At 35.9% G+C, this 20474-nt stretch overlaps 3 protein-coding genes across 5 annotated transcripts; 2 read left to right on the top strand and 1 right to left on the bottom strand.

Annotated features, from left to right (window-relative positions):
- Positions 1-9176: 9176 nt before the first annotated feature.
- LOC133030259 (uncharacterized) lies at positions 9177-13621 on the top strand. Of its 3 annotated transcripts, XM_061102805.1 has the most exons (4): positions 9177-9622; positions 10065-10128; positions 11413-12310; positions 12654-13621. In XM_061102805.1, the coding sequence occupies exons 3-4, from the start codon at positions 12131-12133 to the stop codon at positions 13218-13220; spliced, it is 747 nt and encodes a 248-aa protein (XP_060958788.1). In that variant the 5' UTR covers positions 9177-9622; positions 10065-10128; positions 11413-12130; the 3' UTR covers positions 13221-13621. The 3 variants fall into 3 exon arrangements, 2 of the variants coding, with proteins under 2 accessions (XP_060958788.1, XP_060958790.1); XR_009684113.1 differs by lacking the exon at positions 9177-9622 and having other exon boundaries at positions 9629-10128; positions 12654-12817; XM_061102807.1 differs by lacking the exons at positions 9177-9622; positions 10065-10128 and having other exon boundaries at positions 10162-12310.
- A 136-nt stretch (positions 13622-13757) lies between these two features.
- LOC133030258 (uncharacterized) lies at positions 13758-14804 on the top strand. Its single transcript, XM_061102804.1, has 2 exons — positions 13758-14431; positions 14536-14804. Exons 1-2 carry the CDS (start codon positions 13929-13931, stop codon positions 14675-14677), a joined length of 645 nt encoding a protein of 214 aa, XP_060958787.1. The 5' UTR covers positions 13758-13928; the 3' UTR covers positions 14678-14804.
- Positions 14805-14937: 133 nt separating this feature from the next.
- Positions 14938-15913, bottom strand: LOC133030557 (uncharacterized). Its single transcript, XM_061103342.1, has 2 exons — positions 15326-15913; positions 14938-15021 (listed from the first exon to the last, which is right to left on the bottom strand). Exons 1-2 carry the CDS (start codon positions 15911-15913, stop codon positions 14938-14940), a joined length of 672 nt encoding a protein of 223 aa, XP_060959325.1.
- Between the last annotated feature and the right edge of the window lie 4561 nt (positions 15914-20474).

The following is a 20474-nucleotide window of genomic DNA, read 5'->3' as shown; positions in this document are numbered from 1 at the left end:
AGTTTAATTTTAACATACATAACTACAATTCCTGTGGGATCGACCTCACTCCTAGTGAGTTTACTACTTGTAACGATACGTGCACTTGCGTGTGCAACATATCACAACAAAGCCGTAAAGCTTCCTTGAATGCTTCCGTAGTAGTCATAAATTCCAGTTCTGTGGTGGACAGAGCAACCACGAACTGTAACTAGACCTTCCAGCATACATAGTTCTGGTTTGTTATGAAACTAGGAAGTGGTTGATTTTCTCATATCTCTATTTTAGGCATAGTCAGCATCCACGAATCCATTCAACTCCAATTTTCCTTTTTCTTTCTCATAGGTAAGACCATAATCCCAAGTGCCCTTTAATTACTTTAATAACCATTTGAGGGCCTTCCAATATTCACTGCCCAGATTGGACATGGACCGACTCAGGATGCTTATAAGAGCATAGGTTATGGCCGACCTGGTGCTCACCATCACATACATTAAGCATCCTAATTCCACTGAATATGGTACATCCTTCATTTCCTATTTCTCTTTCGCAGTGTTTGGACATTGTTCCTTCAAAAAGACAAACTATTTGCCTAACAGAACGGATGTACTCTTTGCATCTTCCATGTTAAAATGTTGAATAACATTCTTTATGTACACAGACTACTTTAAGTGGATTGTCCTTTCCAGCGTATTCCTTGGAACTTCAATACCAAGTATCTTTTGAACTGGTCCAAAATCATTCATCTCTAACTCTATCTTGAGCTTGGCTTTAATACTTTTGATCACTGATTGGTCTTTTCTCATTATGAGCATGTCATCAACATAGATCAATAAGAACACAATTGTAGATTGCTCCAGATTCTTGAAATATAAGCAGTGATCATATGCAGATGTTTGAACCTGATTCATTGCATATAAGTATCAAATATTTTATTCCATCGTCTTGGAGTTTGTTTAAAACCATATAGAGACCTGTTGAGCTTGAAAAGTAACTTAAATCCCTTCCCTTCCACCTGAAACCCAGGTGGTTGCTTCTTATAGATCTCTTCATTGAAGAATCCATTCAGAAAGGCAGTCTTAACATCAAGTTATTTAACTTCAAACTCTATTTGAGCTGCCAAGGGCAGCATCAATCTTATCGTCTTTTGTTTTACCGCAACTGAGAAGATTTCAGTGTAGTCTATTCCTTCTACCTGATTAAAACCCTTAGTCACTAACCTGGCTTTGGACTGCACTGGTTCATTCTCATTAATTCCCTCTTTCACCTTGAGAATCCATTTGCACTCCACAATCTTTTTGTTCTCTAACTTCAATACAACAACCCAAGTCTTATGCTTCTAGAGTGAATCCATCTCCTCATTCATGGCCTAGAGCCATTTTTACTTGTTTCCACCTGAAATTGCCTCTTTGTAGCTTCTAGGTTCTTTAATTTCAGTTTGTTGTACTTATGCCAGTGCAAATTCTATTAAGTCAGCTTCCACAAACCTTTTTGGAGGGTGAATCTGGCTCCTGGTTCTATCATGCGCCAATTGATAACCTTCCAGATGAGCTTATCCGAATCCTTTTAAAACCTTTATTTGGTCTTCGTTATCTTTTGGCTTAGCATCAACTTTTGTCTGCACACTTTGACCTAGTTCCATAATCCCTTCCTACTGCGAACTCTCTTCTAGATGTTTCGTTCCTTATTCCATTTCCATGTGTGTAGTTTCTTGTTTCCTGTTTTTCCTGCATCACACGGAGATACACTACCTTTCATGGATGTCAAGTGAGGATATTCAACCTCGTCGAACATGCAAATTCTATACCCATTGGTACCTAAGGCATAACCTAAGGAAGTTTCCTTAACTAATTTAGGTTCCAACTAATCAATAGATTGTTGTACTTAAGCTATACACCTAAAGGTTCTTAGATGCATTAGGTTCGAGCTTCTGTCATACCACATTTCATAAGGGGTTTTTACGCCTGTAACACGGTTTGAGCTTCTATTTATAAGTTAGGTTGCAGTAGCTAAAGTTTCCCTCAAAATGGTTTCTCTAATCAAGAACTGAATAACAAACATCTAACTTTATTCAATAGGGTTCGGTTGATCCTTTCAACAACACCATTTTTCTTCGGGTTCTTCATTACAGTTTTATGTCTAGTGATCCCATACTCTTGGCACAACATGTCAAGTTCAAAGTTAATAAACTTTAACCCATTGTTCGTCCTAATAAGATTCTTAACTTTTAGACCAGTTTGGTTTTCCACCTGAGTTTTCCAAATTTTAAACTGTTTCAGGCACTCATTCTTAGTTGCTAGCAAATAGGTCCAAACACACCTACTATAATCATCAACTATATAGAAAAAAAATATTTCTTATCAAAGTGAGTAGGCACTTTGTATGGCCCCCAAAGATTAGCATGCACATATTCAAGTATCTTAATAGTTGTGTTACTTTTCGAAGTGAATTTTAGCTTATGTTGTTTCCATAAAACACAAGCTTCACAAAATAGTAAGGCACAAGAATTTAAATTTTCAATTATAACTTATTTATGCAGTTGTTTGAGGCCTTATTCACTGATATGCCCAAGTCTGTGATGCCACGACTGCATATTCGATTCTTGCCCTTTCACCATACTTGCTTCTCCATCTGGAACAATTTATTCTTGGAGAACGTATAAACCATTGATCTTTTTACCTTTCATTATTATTATCGAACCTTTGGTGATTCTCAAGCTTTCGTGTATGGACTTGTATCCATAACCCTCATATGTAAGCACTGTTGGGTTTTATGCCCTAAATAAAACTCTGTTTCAATGTAATCCAGATTATTCTATATCAATAAAGTAACAGAAGTAATTTTTCATTCACTTGTGTATGTTTTGGTTCACTTAATCAATTGCTTATCTATTTGATTTATAAATTCATCCAAACCCCTTTCACATACTTGAACATGTTTATTGTGTTGTCAACACAGTGGAAAATAAACATGACTATGTGAATAAAGTATTCCTAGATTTATCAGAACACTGGGTTTCACTGATATGACAATCTACAACAGAGTTTACTTACATTTGGAGAAATGTTATGTTCTTTCCAGAACATAGGTTAAAGTAAAGCTCAGGTTGGATGCATGGAGTATGCATTGGAATGGACCGATATTGAACTTTGAATTAGATTTTGAAACTTACCGTAAACATCTATTCAATTCAATATCAGAAGTTGATCCTAGATCACATGATCTAAATCCTGATATGGTTAGGCTTAATTTCAAGAGTGTTATTCGTGTTCTTTGATTTGTTAGTTAAGCCTAAAACTTTAGTCTGGGCAATACATACATTTTGGGAACACGGTAGTGCGATTGAGTGGGAGCGCTAACATAAATATGGAGTCTATAGCTTCTATCTGGCGAATAGTAAGCAAAGGGTGATTTCCTTCGAGCTTAACCAAACGAGATAAATGATTGAGTACTCATTTCACTTAGTTGAAATATCATTTATACAGGGTTAAGTGTTTTAAGGATAAAATACATTGTAGGGTGTTACGGTAATCTAAGTCCCTTTACAAAGGTAGATCATCCATATAGAGGATCATTGATCACATTAGGATTATAACAATGGATAACTAATAATGTGTCTATATGGTGGAACATATAGAGCATTCTATATACTGAGAGTGCAATTCTGAGTTCTATGTGTGGATTCAACGAAGAATTAATAAGTCAGTGAATTTAAGTGGTAAATTCAAGATCTGCTTATTGGAAGCTCGGATATATAGACCCATGGTCCCCTCACTAGTTGAGATGATATTACTTGTAGGACTCATTTAATTGATTTTAATTAATCAATTAAAAATTCTCAAGATAGATTTGTCAGTTTGAGAATTTAGCACTCATTAAGGGCAAAACAGTAAATAGAGATTTTGAAGGGCATATTTATTAATTAGGAAACTTTAATTAGTTTCATTATTAATAAAATAAATGATAATATATTATTTGATAATTATTTTTAATTATTAAGTAATTAGATTTATCATTAATATGGTTGAACAATGGAATTGGCAATATTTCACAAAAAGGGAAACTATCAAGTGTAGGAAAAAGGAAAGTTGGAAAAGAGGCAAGCCTTGTTTCCACATTGCCTAGGCCGGCCCCTTTACCTTCCTTTTCCCCTTGATTTTCTCAGTTCAAAATGTCAATCATAGCCCTTGGTGGTCTTCTATAAATAGAAGGCAAAGGCTTCAGATTTTAATATCTCTGTACAAGCTTTTCACAGCATTATTCTGAAAGAATTTTCTCTCAGAAAATTCTCTCTGAGCCGCCACCCTCTCTCTCTCTATACCTTCACTGTTTCGAAATGTATGAGTGCTAGAGTAGTGCCCACACACATCAAGTAATACCTCAATCATAGTGAGGAAGGCTGTGTAGATTTCAGAGACAACAAAGAAGGACTTTCGGGCTCAGATCTTGATTATACTCTGCTACAGAAAGGAATCAAGGGTTAGAGATCTGAGTGGGAGGAGACATATATATTCCGCTGCAATCACTGTAAGATTTTTGATACTCTTATGTGTTTAATTTCATATCGTTTTAGAAGTTCATATTTAGGTTGTTAAATCAACATACTTGTGAGTAGATCTAAGTTCCTGGTAAAATAACTTCCAACAAGCACATCCAAGGATATGAGGTTTCGTCTTAAATTCAGAATGTGTCTTATGTTTGTCAACACTTTGATTCCACCATCATACTGTTTCATGGCAACCTTTTTGGTTCCAATGACCCTGCAAAAATAGTCATTTCCCATTAGAACTTTACCTTCATCAATTGATTTATAATCAAAAAATGATTCTCGACTCAGACACATGTGATAACACTACTTAAATACCCAGAATTATTGACAATTTTACACTGTCGGGTAAAGAATTCTCGACGGTATATAAAACCGTCGCCGTGTCGCAATATTTGGTCGAATAGGCGATGGTAGAAAAATATCGGTATAAAAGAATTCTCAATGGTTTAATACTGTCAGCTATAGTCGATGCTATAGGCCACAGTTTAAAACCCCCGGCTATACTATAGCCAACGATTTTAAACTGTGGCCTATAGTATAGCTGATGGTTTTAAACCATCGCTATAGTGGATTGCCCTAAAAAATTATCTTCTTCATCCTCCTCAAAACCACTTCTCACATATGTCGAGCCGCTCCAAAACCTTTACAAGTTTCATTCTCCTCCTCCATCGTTGTGCTCGTCTTCATCCTACTTGAAATTTTCTTTTACAAGTTTCTGATTGCTTTTCACTTGACAATTTTGGAAACTTTCTTCAATTTGCAAGCTTTAGATTTATTTTGAACACACACAAATCAAGATTAATAAACCAAATCATGGCTAATAGAAATTTAAACAATAAATAAGAGAATGTTGTGCTTACCTTTGTGCTACCACGAGAGAGTGGAGAAGAGGGATATGGCGAGAGAGAGAGAGAGAGAGAGAGTGTGTGGAAAAGAGGGACGGTGTGGCTCGTGTTCAACAATATTTTCCCTCCAAATTATGGCTATTTATTATTATATTTATTTTTTTTGAACTTTTAATTAATATTATAAGCTAAAAATTAATCGTCTAAAATTATAATGTACTAAATAGATTTATTTTCTCTTTTTTTTTTTTCTATTTTTATTCTCCTAACTATTTTTTTAGTATGTATAATTTCAAAAATAAAAATAATATATCTATCACTACCAAAGATTTGTAATATTGTTAAGCTCTTTTACTTAATTTTGGCATATTTCTTATGTTTTAAAAAATAATTGCACATTCATTCAAAAAAAAAAAAATAATAATAATAATTGCACATTCATTTAGGTATAAAATGAGTAGCTAACCTATTGTTTAATTATTTTTATGTACAAAGCAAACCTATTGATAGAATGAGATATAATAATGATATGGACTAATTTGAATGTAGTACCTGCTAAAGTATAATATAGTGATGATAGTAGTTTCAAAATAAAATGATAATTTTTCTATAAATTTATCAATTATTATACATGTATATATAATTTAATTCTAATTTAATTTATTCAAATAATAATATATTTTGGAAATATTTTTTTTATGTTATTAAAAATAAAAAAATATTTAGTAAAATAATTACTCACATTATTAATATATATAAGTATCGAAATTTCAAAGTTAATTTTATGACTTAATTATCACTAAATAAAATACAACTACACGCGAAGCGCAATATATTTCTTAATTAATTATAATAAGAAAAAAATACCCAATATTTATTTCTACTCTAACATTTATTATCTGTGACAAAAAATATCATTCTTTCTCGTCAATATCTTTAACATTTGTTTTTTTTTTTTTTTTGATTTGGTGGGGCTAATTTTATTAACATTAATATTTGAGTTCCTTATAATAATTTATTTCACTTGGTTTAATTAGACAATGAATAGTAAATTATATCAGAATAATTATTAAATTTTCGAGTTGAGGTAAATAAGGTACAAAAATGAAAAGAAAGGGGATTTGGGATTGGTTGCATGAAATGATTTATGCAAATCCAAACAGGAAAAAGGTTTCGGGTTAAGAAGAATTAATGAGTGGAATGAAGAATTAAGGAGTGGAATGAAGCGACAATAGAAAAAGAATACACTATGGGTTACAATGTACATAGGGAAGGAGGATTGGAGGGTCTATGAGTCGCCTCCCAACAATAGCTGGTATTGGAAATAGGTAGTTCGAGTAAAAAAGAAATTGATGGAGCTAAATAACTTTCTAAAAAATTCAAGAGGTACGAATTTGATTAATGATTCTTATAGATGACATTGCCCAAAGTTCCCGACTGTTTACTGGCAAGGTAAAGTGTGGAATCGAATGTCTATATGTACCAAAACATAGAATTCATCTTAAAAGACTAGCTTTCAATACGGCTCCGGTGGGTTCCCTTAACTAAGCCACTGCCTATGAGTCGCCAACTCATTCTTCAACAAGCACGCGGTCAGAGCCCTAGGCTCAATATTACCAACTCGCCCAACATTACTAACTTAATTAATAAGTAGGGTGGAATCAAATTGATTCCTACTTCAAGCATTAGGTCTCCTGTCTTAGTTTAATGAGTCTTCCACTTATTTGATGGGATGGTAAGAGATTATCTGTTAGAGATATTATTACAATGGAAGAAAATCAAAATATTACAACTCTATTGTAATACAATACAAGGACCAACAAAGAGATTAAATAAATGTTACAACAACATAATATACAATATATATACACTATATATATTATATATAAGAAATGTAGAAGAAGATAAGAACACATGCAATATAAAATATGTATATATAATAAGAGAATAATATATATATAAACACTCACTCACAACCTTGAGTGTAGATTAGTGGGGATCACCATGACTTGAACAAGGTATTACACATTTGTCCAAAAGCTTATTTCCCCCTATCTCTAAGCACTAAGGGAACTCTAGCTTTGGGAATTATCAAGCCTTTTAGGGTTTTCTAGCAAAGTGCTTTCTTGATAGAAAACTTCATCTCCAAAATGAGCACCTTAGACCTCTTTATATAGTGTTTAGGATATCATCACCATTTGAAATTCAAACTCATAACCCAATAGATGTTATGGACTCAAATGTAACTCCTACACACACCATAACTCCTATAGCATTAAGAATTTCAAATTAAGATGTGTAACATCTTTTTACACTCTTAATGTTGGTGATGATGGTGGAGGTTACTCAAAGTAACAAGTAACTCCCAAATGTTACAAAAAGATGACAACTAATATACATTGTCATATGTTACATATTATTAGTTTATTACACATATTTAATCTATATATTATATTATTATAAATAATATAACAATCCCCCACTAGATTAAATATTATTTCTTTAGTAACAAACTTGTAACTTTTGTAACATTTATTTAATCAATCAAAAATATTATATCAAAATATAACATTCCCCCACTTTGATTGACTAAATACACACTTTTAAGAAGTCTTGCTTAGGTGCATTAGATAAAATGTCTTTCGACTTGAATTTTATTTTAGTGTAATTACCACAAAGTTTGATGAAATTTTGGTTGCCGTAGCATTGAACCATTATTCCTTTAATACAAACCGGTGATAACACACACACCCTCGCTAATGCTCACTTGAGACCGCATGTCTCGCTCTTGCACCGTTAATGACCATGTGCAAAATTCCAATTCATGGACTCTCTAGAGAATAACTCCATATTCTCATAAGAGGCGGCACCACATCTAGTCCATATAGGTGGAGTTTTAGTGTCTCACCACTCTTTAGACACTTCTTAAGCTTAAGCTCCATTAAAAAATCTTTCGATTTTAACCCTCAATTTTCACAACATGTACTCATTCATAGGTGGGACAATTGAGTACCATATTCACTCTATTGACTTGTTATTACCTATTGAACTTAAGGCTAGATGTTTACTAGTGTTAAGATAGGTTACCATCAATGAGAGAAACACTAAGGGAGTTTAGGTCCCATCCCTCGAAAATTCATGCTTTAATCTTGTACGGAGATTAAGCGATTTATTATAACCTCTCACTATTGATTTCATGTGAATCATGCATGCCAAAATATAGTGTTCACTTTGTGACCACTTTTCTCCTTAAGTACTTAAGCTTTGAAAATTCAATCATAAAAGATTAATTTTCACACAACTCAAATTCTCAATAATTTTGATACCAAACATATCAAAAATACACCAATTTAGACACCAAATATGTCTAAATTCTCATATTTTATTTTTAGACACCAAGTATGTCTAAACTTTCTCATATTAGAGTATACACCCCCACACTTTCACATTTCATTATCAAGACAATATCTTGATTTTCAAATATAAAAGACCACTTTGTCTCTATAACTCTTTTAATTAATTTCTTTCTTGAAATTATTTTCACTTAACTTTGATACCAAAATATGTCAAAATTTTACATATACACATAGCCAAATTTGATTTAGAATTTGAATTCAAAATCAAATAAATTAATCAATAATGTCTCAACACGTTTTGATTAAATTTGTGGCTCACCCCCACATTTTTACCATAAAGTGTATATAAAATATCACTTTTGTGCATTTTCCTCTTCAAATGACTCTTTAAGGCCACTTTAAAAATACCATTTGACATTTTTAGTTTTCTCAACAAAACTAAAATATCAAAGGGAAATTTGATAATTTATGCTAAAAAATTAGATAGGGTGTTTAATTATACCCAATTATTACACATAAAAAAACTATACCTATCTTTTAATTATCTTCCAAAAATACCCCTGTCTTTTCAAACTTCTCACATTCCCTCTAACTCTATTCTCTCTCTTCTACCTTCTCTCTCTTCATTCCCTCTCCCCACCGACGCTGCAAACAACAACCACACCAGACGTAGTCGACCACCAAACAACCAAAATCGCAGTCGACCACCAAACAACCACCAGACGACCAGGAACCCACAAACCCACGAACCCACGACGACGACGACGAACCCACGGGCACGAACCGAACCCTTGAACCCAGACGAACCCTCGAACCCACTCCAATCGACCCCATCGACTGACGCCTGAGCGAACAAGGAGACCCAGTCGAATCCCACGAACATAGCAATCCAGGTTAGTTTTCGTGGAATTTTTCTTTGAATTTTCTTCTTTAAAATGCATACATTTGTGGTTGAATCTGGTATTGAATTGAAAGTTGTTATTTTGTATGTTTTTTGGGGATAATTTGTGCAATAAAACTGTGGGATGAATGTGGGTTTCGAACAATAGATTTTTCTGGGTTTTTAGGTTATTGTGCGATTTTATGCGATTCTATGTGCGCTTTTGTGCGACGTTTCTGGAGTCTGTACATGTGTTTTTGTGTTTTTGCGACTTTTGTGCGATTTATGTGCGATCTTGTGCGATTAAGTTGTAGACTTTCTGTGTTGGGTATGTTAAGCGATATTATGCGATGTTGTGCGATTTTGAGCGATTTATAGAATGTGGTCAACGTCTTGAATTTTGGCGACATTATGCGATTTATTTGCGACTTATTGTGCGATTTTACTGACATCAGAAATTTCCAAGTGTTACCCACACGACCCACACGAGACCCACTCCAAGCACAATCCACGAACCAGGTATGGGCTAAACTTAACTTTTTTTTGGCAATTTATCATATACATTGTGCATCTGTGATATAACTGAAATGTATTTGTTTAAATTTATCAATTTTAGAGTTTGGGGAAGAAACTGAGTTTAGGGAGATAAATTTTGGGGTTTTTTTTATGTTGTGCGATTTTTGTGCGATTATGTGCGATTTCAAAGCGACATGTAGGAAGAACTTTTATCAATTCTGGAAAAAATTGAAAAATAGCGACGTTTCACGATTAAGTTAGCGACATATAGCGACATTAATGAAACTTTTATTTATTCAGTGAAAAGTCGATATTTAGCGACGTTTAACGATTACATTTGCGACTCAAAGCGAAGTGTAGCCTTGCAATATTTGCATAGAGATCCAGGCTTCACCTGTTTACCATTTAGATAACCTAACTTGCAGCGACGGCAGCCTTCGGGGAACCCTGGTGGTGGAGCCGGCCATACACCTGTTTTGTTAAATTTTTTTTCAAGTTTTAGAAACCTCCACTCGTTCATAAGCCGTTCATGTTCAAAACGTTTCATGTCGTCAAGCACTTTTTGCATTTGAGGCGTAATTTCCCCACAATCAGGCTCCTGCTTGATCTCTTCAGGAGTAAGAATCGGATATTTGCCCTTGTTCCTTCTAGTAGACATTGCTAAGAGAATTATCTTAAGAGGAAAAAAATTAAGAAAATATGTGTAACTTATGAGATAGACAATTGGCTTTTATAGAGAAAACTAGTGGTTGGGAAGGTGGGATAATAAATGTAAAAATTGAATTACACAATTGTACACATGTTTGTCATGCAAAAAGCAATCTGGGCAATTTTCGCGACATGTAGCGATTTATGTGCGATATGTTAGCGACATAATCAAGTAGTTGGTTAGGCGGGATAATAAATGTCACATTAATTACCATTTAATGTGGAAACGTCTTTTTGTGCGATTATTGTCGATTTCTTGTGCGACTTTGTGCGATTTTATTTATAGCGATTGTGTTTGCAATTTTTATATTTGTGCGATTTTTGTCGATTTCTTCTGCGACTTTGTGCGATTTTATGGCTATTGTGTTTGCAATTTTATATTTGTGCGATTTTTAGCGATTCCTTGTGCGATGGTGTGCGATTTATATTCAAATATGTTGCCAACCAGGATTATTCTGGTGTGCGATTTATGTGCGATTTATGTGCGAGTTTGTGCGATGTTGCATGTCATTCACTGGCTGTTATGCGATTTCTATGCGATTTCTATGCGATTAATAATCTTCCTGTTTGTATTTGCAGATGGCTCCAGAACTCATTCTCCCCTTGGCTGAGCATTTTCCTGGGCGTATCACTTACCGAGGAAATGGGTACTTTGCTTCTATTAAAGCAAAGTTTGAAGCCTTTAACCTGACCGAGAGGGTGAAGGAAACTCCTTTTGGAGTTTTTTGGAATGCGAATGAACTGAAATTCTCCGGGGTGATTGTGCATCAACTACTGTTGAGGAAAATGAAAGTGAGTGAGGTAAAGAATGATGAAGTGTGGTTTTACGTGGGTAAAACCGAGGCCAGATTTGGAAGATCTGAGTTTGGATTGATTACGGGACTGAAGATGAGCGGTGGCCCCTCGACTGAAGAATTGAATACACTATGTGAGTCTGATCGGATATTGCGGGACTACCTCAATAATGCCAAACGGGTCACTTTCAAAACCCTTTGGCTAGCTTTTGAGGCGTGCGATGTGGCCGACGACGTGTACAAGCTGGGGCTGTGTGCATTTGTTGAAGGAGTGCTTCTATCTAGGGCTGAGGGTGTTTACATATGGTCGGATATGCTGAAGTTGGTAGAAAACGAGGAGAAGTTCTTCGAATATCCGTGGGGCCTTCTTTCATATCAGAAGTTGTTGTCATCCACAGCCAAAAGTATGACTCGACACGAGGAAGAACTACCTTGATAAATCTACTAAGGATAAGAAGAAAGGGAAGAAGGAGAAAAAAATTACTCAACCGAGGCGAAGTACAATGTCTACGGATATGCACCGCGCTACAATGCGGGCCTTTGAGGTGATGCAAGATTTGGGGAAGAAGTACGGGCAGTGCAGAGGGACTAGATTCCCTCGAATGTTGAATTGGAGCACCCCCAACACAGTTACGAAACATGATGTCAAGCAACCTGATGTCGCTACCCTATTCGAGAAGAGGGTATGCCAATCTGACTTTCTTTGTTGTTTTGGTATTTCTTTTGCTAAATTGTGCTTTACAACGATTTTATGCGATTTTAATGCGATTTTTGTGCGATTTAAACATGTTTTTCATTTGCCTCTGTTTCATTTAGCGACTTTATGCGATATCAATGCGATTTTTGTGCGAGTTAGACCTATTTCATTTGCAACTGTTTCATTTTGCGAGTTTATGCGATTTTCGTGCGATTTTTGTGCGATTTCACTATGCTGAATAGGATTCTGCTATTATTCTGCTATTTTATGCGATTTTATGCGACGTGTGTGCGATTTTTGTGCGATAATTAATATATATTTTTTTCCAGATGGTTGTTCTTCAAATTCTGTATCCTAGGAATTGGGAGGTGGACTATTGGAAGAGCAATTGTGAGGGTGAGGTCCCCACGGTGGAAATGGGGTTGGATGAGGTCGAAGAAACGCAAGTCGGGGCGCAAGATTCGACCGCATTCCAGACCCAAGCCGAACGGGTGGCGGATTATGTGAAAAAGTCCAAAATTATTCCACCATCCCCACCCAAAGAAGCACCAGACGCCTCCACATCTGCCACCGTGCCCCCAACGCCTGCCACTGTGCCCCCAAGCTCTGCTCCAGCCAATGACTCGAACTACCTCTTGTTGGCTAAGAGGTTGGAGAAGGTAGAAGCGCAACAAGTTGCGATTCTCACTGCCCAGACTGAGATGAAGGCTGACTTCAAGAGAAGTCAGAAAGAGATGAAGAATCTTATCATGGATCAAATTGCGACCGTGATAAGTTTGTTACGTGCGACCTTCGGAGCCGACACAACCATCAGGGCCGGCACAGCAATCAGACCCCACACCATCAGACACGGCAGAGCCATTACAGACGGTACATCCATCACCGCCGACATATGATGATGATGATGATGTCTACCCAGAAGATTGGCAACCTGACGCATGTGACGTTCCTTCTACTCCTGCAAACGCCATTGTCATTTCGCTGGGTGATACTGAATCTCAGGATGTGGAAGAGTTGCAGGGGCCACCAGATGGAGTGGAGTTCTGTAGGCTTAGGCGAAAGCGCAAGCCGGTTTTCTTGAATGACTACACTGCTGGGAAGAAGAAACAACGACAAGGGCCCGTGGTAGTAGACACCCTGAAACCGGCGGACGCCCGGCTGTTAAAATTTTTCCAGAAGTGGATCACTTATGCTAGGGACAATGGCCGTCCTAGGGATGTTCACACTGGCGAAGCCACTAGATCGTGGTTCGTGAAGTTGATGGTGCTCAACGAATGGCTAGAAGATGCTGTAAGTTATTTCTTAACAGAATTAATTTATTGTGTTTTTTATTGTTTGTGCGACTTATATGCGATTTATATGCGATTTATACTCACTCTATATGTAATCTGGTTTATGCGACTTTATGCGATTTATGTGCGATGTGCTTGCGATTATAAACTGATTATGTTGGTTCGCGATTACTGTGCGATTTTTGTGCGATTGTTGTGCGATTATTTGAAACAATTTTGGTAATTTGCTGTGCGATTTCCTGCGATTCGTTGTGCGACTTTTATGCGACTTCTTTCTAACTGTTTTCATTTGGAACACAGCAAATTGATGCCATGGCGCACTTATTGAGAAGAAGACGGACCCTGTACCCGGAAGTCTACACCCGAAAAGGTGTAGTTTTGGACACATCTGCTCCACAGTTCTTTTCCATGTTTTGGAATATGTGTGAGGGTGACAGGAGCAAGATCAAATGGGATGAGAGCGTCATGAGCTACGTGCAGGGGATACCGCACAGATACTTGCCATGTTGGGAGAAGCAGGAGTACATATACTTTGTGTTGCACCTTCCCAAAGAGCGCCACTGGGTGGCAGTTGAGGTGGATATCGAGAACTGGGAGATCATTGTATATGATTCCGATATCGGTGCCACCGTTGAGGCAGCCATGGAGTCATATTTGAAGCCTTACAGCGAGCTCTTTGCAAATCTAATTCGAGATAGCGGTTATTTCCAATACAACAATTATGTACATCCGGTGGAGTTGGGCGATCTCAGTCAGCTCCTACCCCTCCATTATAGACGAGCTACCTCGGAGGTTGTACCACAAACGAACGGCAGGTGAATCTCTTTTTCTTTTGTATATTTTGAGTAATTTATTTAATTTTGCACTCCATTATGAATTACTTAACTTAATTGTTGCTAATATTTAGTTTTTTTTTTAGTGGCAATTGTGGAGTGTATGCCATGGAGCACATTGAGCACTTGATGCTGGATCGTTCGTTGGAGCATGTGCATGATGATAACATGCTCACCTTTAGACATAGGTGGTGTGTGGACCTATTTTACCAGAACTTAACGTGGTAGTTTTTTGTAGGTTTTTGCAATGTTAATCTTGTACACATAAACTCCCCTTTTGTAATTGTATTATAATCTCACCAAATTTATATATAACAAGTAAATTTAAAGCTATTTAAATTGTTGCTTGTATCAATTTATTTCTTTTTTAAATTTTTCATAAATCCTGTGAGAAGATGACTTGATAAATTATTTCACTAGGAATCGCATTAAAATCGCACATTCATCGCGCATAATATCGCCAAAATACACAAACTAACAAATCTAGATTACTTCACATCGCAGAAAAATCGCAGCATAATCGCACAATGTCGCCAAAAATACAGAACCAAAGCAAACTCAAAAACAGGATCCTGTCAGTTAACATCGCACAAAAATCGCACAATAATCGCAGGATATCGCCAAAAAATACAAAACAAACTGCAAACTAGCTCCTGTCAGTTACAAATCGCACAGTAATCGCATAATGTCGCCTAAAATCGGTAAACAAACCAAAAAATTATTAATCTAGGAGAAAAAAGCACAATATCCAACAACCAGCAATACAACACATATTCATTTAAAAATTGGAGAAATGGTTCAAACTCGAGCTTTGCATGTAGCTCTGTTGTGCCCTGAACCGTGACATAGCGAACAATGACGAGGTTCCACTACCACCTGACCACTAGACGGTCGACGCTTCGTCGGTCTTCTACCTGCATTGCTCTTCCTAGGCCGACCTACTGGTTTTTTCTCCACTGGTACCCCGATTCTTATGTTCTTGATATGTTCCGGTAGTACCCACTCATCCTCCTCGCCAACAATATTAATTGTGGCATCGTAGGTTTTCTTCCACGTTTCTTTAGTGTAATATGGAGAGCAAAGTGTGTACACGCTCACATTCTGACTAACTGCTGCGGCACATGCATGTGGACAAGGGATTTTCAGCATTTGGAAAAGTCCGCAAGTGCATGTTCTCTCCACTAAGTTCACATCACCACCTCTCTCACCTTGAGGACTCGTACCAACGTTGAACAATTGGGCACCATTACGAAGGACACTCCTGAACATACCATCTTTGTGTTGATCCTTTAAATCATTTTCAAAAGTAGTAGCCAAAGGAGTAGCGCACTTACTAGCCTTTTCGAGACGAGAAGCAAACCAATTTTGAAGTGTGAACCTGATGAAGTCAACCAAAATAGTTACTGGATATTTTCTGAATTCTTCTGTCACCTTGTTGAAGCTTTCGGCAGCGTTGCTTGTCATTATGTTGTACCGATCGCCTGGACAATAAGGACGAGCCCACTTTTCAAACCCTATTTGCTCGACGTATGTAGCAATGGCAGGTCCATCCGTTTCGGCACCTCAAAATGCCTATCACATTCCGTCTTGTTCCATGCGTAAGCTGCAAGCCATATTTGCTTGTTGCATACATCAGTCTTAAACTTGTGATTGACATTCATAGTAATATGCTTGAAGCATGCACAGTGGCATGCTTCTGGGAAAACAACATCAACAGCATGTTCAATGCTTTGATGCCTATCCGATATGAACATAAGATTTTCAACCGGACCAATGGCTTCCTTCAACTTTCGCAAGAAATACTTCCAAGAGTCATGATTCTCACTGTCAACAATTGCAAAGGCTACCGGAAACAATTGGTTGTTTGCATCGTACGCAACAGCAACTAACAGTGTTCCTCCATACTTCGTCTTCAAGAATGTTCCGTCGATACTAATCACAGGACGACAATACTTAAATCCCTTCCTACAAGCATCGAGTGACCAGAAACAGTACTTGAACCGGTTATCCTCGCTGACAATGTCAGTAATAGTGCCTGGATTATTCTGTTCCAGCATGTAGAAGTAACCATATAATTTCGTATAAGATTCTGCTGGAGTACCCCTCTTGTACATAACTGCCTTCTCTCTACATCTCCAAGCTTTCTCGTAACTCATCTTGATGCCATATTCATCAAACATATCCCTCTGTATGTCTTTTGCCTTGTAGTTAGATCATCTGATGTGTACTTGTTCTTAATAATGTGACCAATGACCCACGGTCTTTGCTTGCCGGTGATCAGAATGTCTAGAATCCAAGTTACATGTGTGTTCGTTGTGAAACACAGTAACCTCAAACATGTCACAAAGTGCCTTCTTCTTCCCCCTTAATCTCCATTTACAATTTTCATCCTTACAAGTAACGTAAAACACATCAGTGCCAGACTTACTTACCATCCACTCAAAATTATTTTTCAGTGCATACCTACCAACTACATTCTTCAATTCTTCCTTGTTTTTGTACAACTTGCCAAGATATATCTCCCCTGAAGGCGTACCACTAAGAGATGTTGTATACACATTATTTTCCTCTATGTCTTCCCTTGTCCACACAAGAGGTTTGAATTTAGTAGAAACTTCAAATTCAGATACAGGAGCACTATCAGAAGGACCTGGCCGATTGCTACTAGTTATTGGTGTTTGGCGATTCTCACTACGGGGGGGTCTTCTTTGTCGCTCTACTTGGTTGCTTGGAGTTAGTTCCATCCTCAGGGGAGGGACATCAGCAGCCACATCATCATCCACACCCAAATCGACCACAGGATCATTGTTGTAAAAGGGAGCATCGAACTCATCTGAATGATGAAATTCGATACCCACTCTCTCATCATCTACATTAGTGCCAACTAGTTCGTCCAAACCAACCCCCGGATCGGTTTACGGGACAAAGGTCCCAACAACACTTCTAGGGGTTACATTTCGAGTCCGCTCCAAATTCACATTCTTCTTCACCTTAGTCACAAATAGTGGCAACAAGTTGTCCACACTCATTTTTGCCTTCATGCTCAAGAACACTCGTAGTTGACTATCTTTCACTAAAACCTCGGTGTGGAAACTTAGTGCCTTTCATGTACATGTAAAGAACTTCTAACTTCAATTCAAACACCAAGGGGTCCACCTCCAACTCCTCATGCAAAACTTCATGCAACTTTTTCAAGCAGTACGAATGTCCAATATCAATGTCCTACTTTTTGAGGAATCAAATACCCAGTTCAAACCCTCCAAAGTCCAAACGCCATCATACAGTACAGGCACAAATACAGATGAATCTATCCCAAAGAAAAACAAACAAACTTACATTTAAAAATACCATACTATATCGCACACAGTATCGCACAATATCGTACAATAATCGCTTTACACAAATATGATATAAACCAGTTATGATGTCGCACAAACATCGCACAACAAAGGAAAGAAATCGCATAAAGTCGCACAATATCACATAGTCAACAAAATCGCATAACAATGCACAACATATCGCACACAAATCGCCAAACATCATTATCGCACATAACATCGTATAATAATCGTACAAAGTCGCCAAAATTAATCATGTCATCCCTAACCTCAGATTTCTCATGAAATCGCACAAAACATCGCATGATGTCGCATAAAATCGCAAAAAACAAAAAAACCCAGAAAACCACAGACTGTTAGCCACAAACTCTACCTCCATTTCAAGGACACAAAAGTCACATATTACAACTAACAATGTTCAGATCCATGCAATTCAACAAAAAACTAGACTATTTACTAAGAAAAACACTTACCCATTGCTTTGTTGAGTGAGGTGGAGGTTGAGGGTGAAAATGGTGGAGGTGGCAGTCGGCCGGGAGAGGGTCGATCGGCGGCAGTGACAAAAAGGGAGTGTGTGTGAAGAGAGAGAGAGAGTGCGTGAAGAGTGAGAGAGAGTGAAAGAGAGAGAGAGATCGTGAAGAGGAGAGAGAGAGTGCGTGAATGAAGATGAGAGGGAGAAGAGGCAAATTTTTTGGGTTAGAGGAGAGGGGTATTTTGGGGTCACTATTAAAAGATGAGAATAGTTATAAAATTTTTAAAAGGGTAGTATAATTAAACACCACCTCTAATCTTTAAGCATAATTTATCAAATTTCCCATATCAAACTCACATTACTACTCATAAAATAATGTGATTATTTTTACTCATAATTTTAAGGTTATTTCCTTATTGAGATTAGCCCAAAATTATACCAAAGTTAACAAAATTCTCATCAATTTTGTTCACAACTTTGATCATTTAAGATTTAAAATTGCTTCTCCAATTTTGTTATCTTTTCACTATTTTTGAATCCACATTGATTCATTTACTTTTGAGTCCAAAATTGCTCTTCCAATTTATGGCTCATTTCACAAGTTTGGATTCACTTTTAATCCATTTGTTCTTGCTTATGACAATGCAAGTCCAATAAAAGTGTAACTCTCTTAGTCCATTTTTTCTTATCTCAAATATGAGATGATTATCTCTTATAACCCAATAAAAGATGTAACTTCTCAAAAGCCATCTTTTATTATCTCATAAAGTAAGATGTTCACTACCAAATTAAAAAAAAATTTAAAATATTCTTTATTCACAAAATAGATGATAATAATTTCCACATCAATAGCAATAAATAATATTATATTATTACTATCAATATTATTATCATACTATATAACACATACATTAATATAATATGTATGTTACTAATCAACATCTTATATGTAACATACACATAATGTCAATATTAAATTCACAAATAAATATGTTACATATCTCATATACATGTAACATATATACTTTAATATATATCATATAAACATAATATATATTAATTACACAACTATATATATTACATATCTCACACATATATATAACATATATACACTTTAATATACATGGATGATATATATTATATACACATAATATATATTATATATAAATACATAGAAAATAAGTATTTCTACATATTTAATCTCGCAATATATCTCTATATTATATTATATCTTATCATATATATAATACACATAACTCATATTCATGCTATATATTATATATCTCATATATATACATATAATTAATAACATAATATAAAATCAAATATCATATTATATACTACTATATATATTAATATGATACAAACACATAATCACATATATGTCACATATATATAACTCATATATATCATATATATTATCACATTATATACCACCATGCTCACCCATGAATGGTTTTCACATAAAATCTCTTATCCTTGTATTCTCAAATCTTGATTTATCTCCTCTTCCATTGAAAAGGAATAAGCTTTTGATTGTTAGAGATATTATTACAATGGAAGAAAATTAAAATATTACAACTCTATTGTAATACAATACAAGGACCAACAAAGAGATTAAATAAATGTTACAACAACATAATATACAATATATATACACTATATATATTATATATAAGAAATGTAGAAGAAGATAAGAACACATGCAATATAAAATATGTATATATAATAAGAGAATAATACATATATATATATATAAACACTCACTCACAACCTTGAGTGTAGATTAGTGGGGATCACCATGACTTGAACAAGGTATTACACCTTTGTCCAAAAGCTTATTTCCCCTTATCTCTAAGCACTAAGGGAACTCTAGCTTTGGGAATTATCAAGCCTTTTAGGGTTTTCTAGCAAAGTGCTTTCTTGATAGAAAACTTCATCTCCAAAATGAGCACCTTAGACCTCTTTATATAGTGTTTAGGATATCATCACCATTTGAAATTCAAACTCATAACCCAATAGATGTTATGGACTCAAATGTAACTCCTACACACACCATAACTCCTATAGCATTAAGAATTTCAAATTAAGATGTGTAACATCTTTTTACACTCTTAATGTTGGTGATGATGGTGGAGTTACTCATAGTAACAAGTAACTCCCAAATGTTACAAAAAGATAACAACTAATATACATTGTCATATGTTACATATTA

This window comes from Cannabis sativa, chromosome 8 (genome assembly GCF_029168945.1).
Source record: "Cannabis sativa cultivar Pink pepper isolate KNU-18-1 chromosome 8, ASM2916894v1, whole genome shotgun sequence".
Lineage (NCBI taxonomy): Eukaryota > Viridiplantae > Streptophyta > Magnoliopsida > Rosales > Cannabaceae > Cannabis > Cannabis sativa.
Note: the sequence above shows the minus strand (reverse complement) of the source record. Positions and strands in the feature narration are given on the sequence as shown.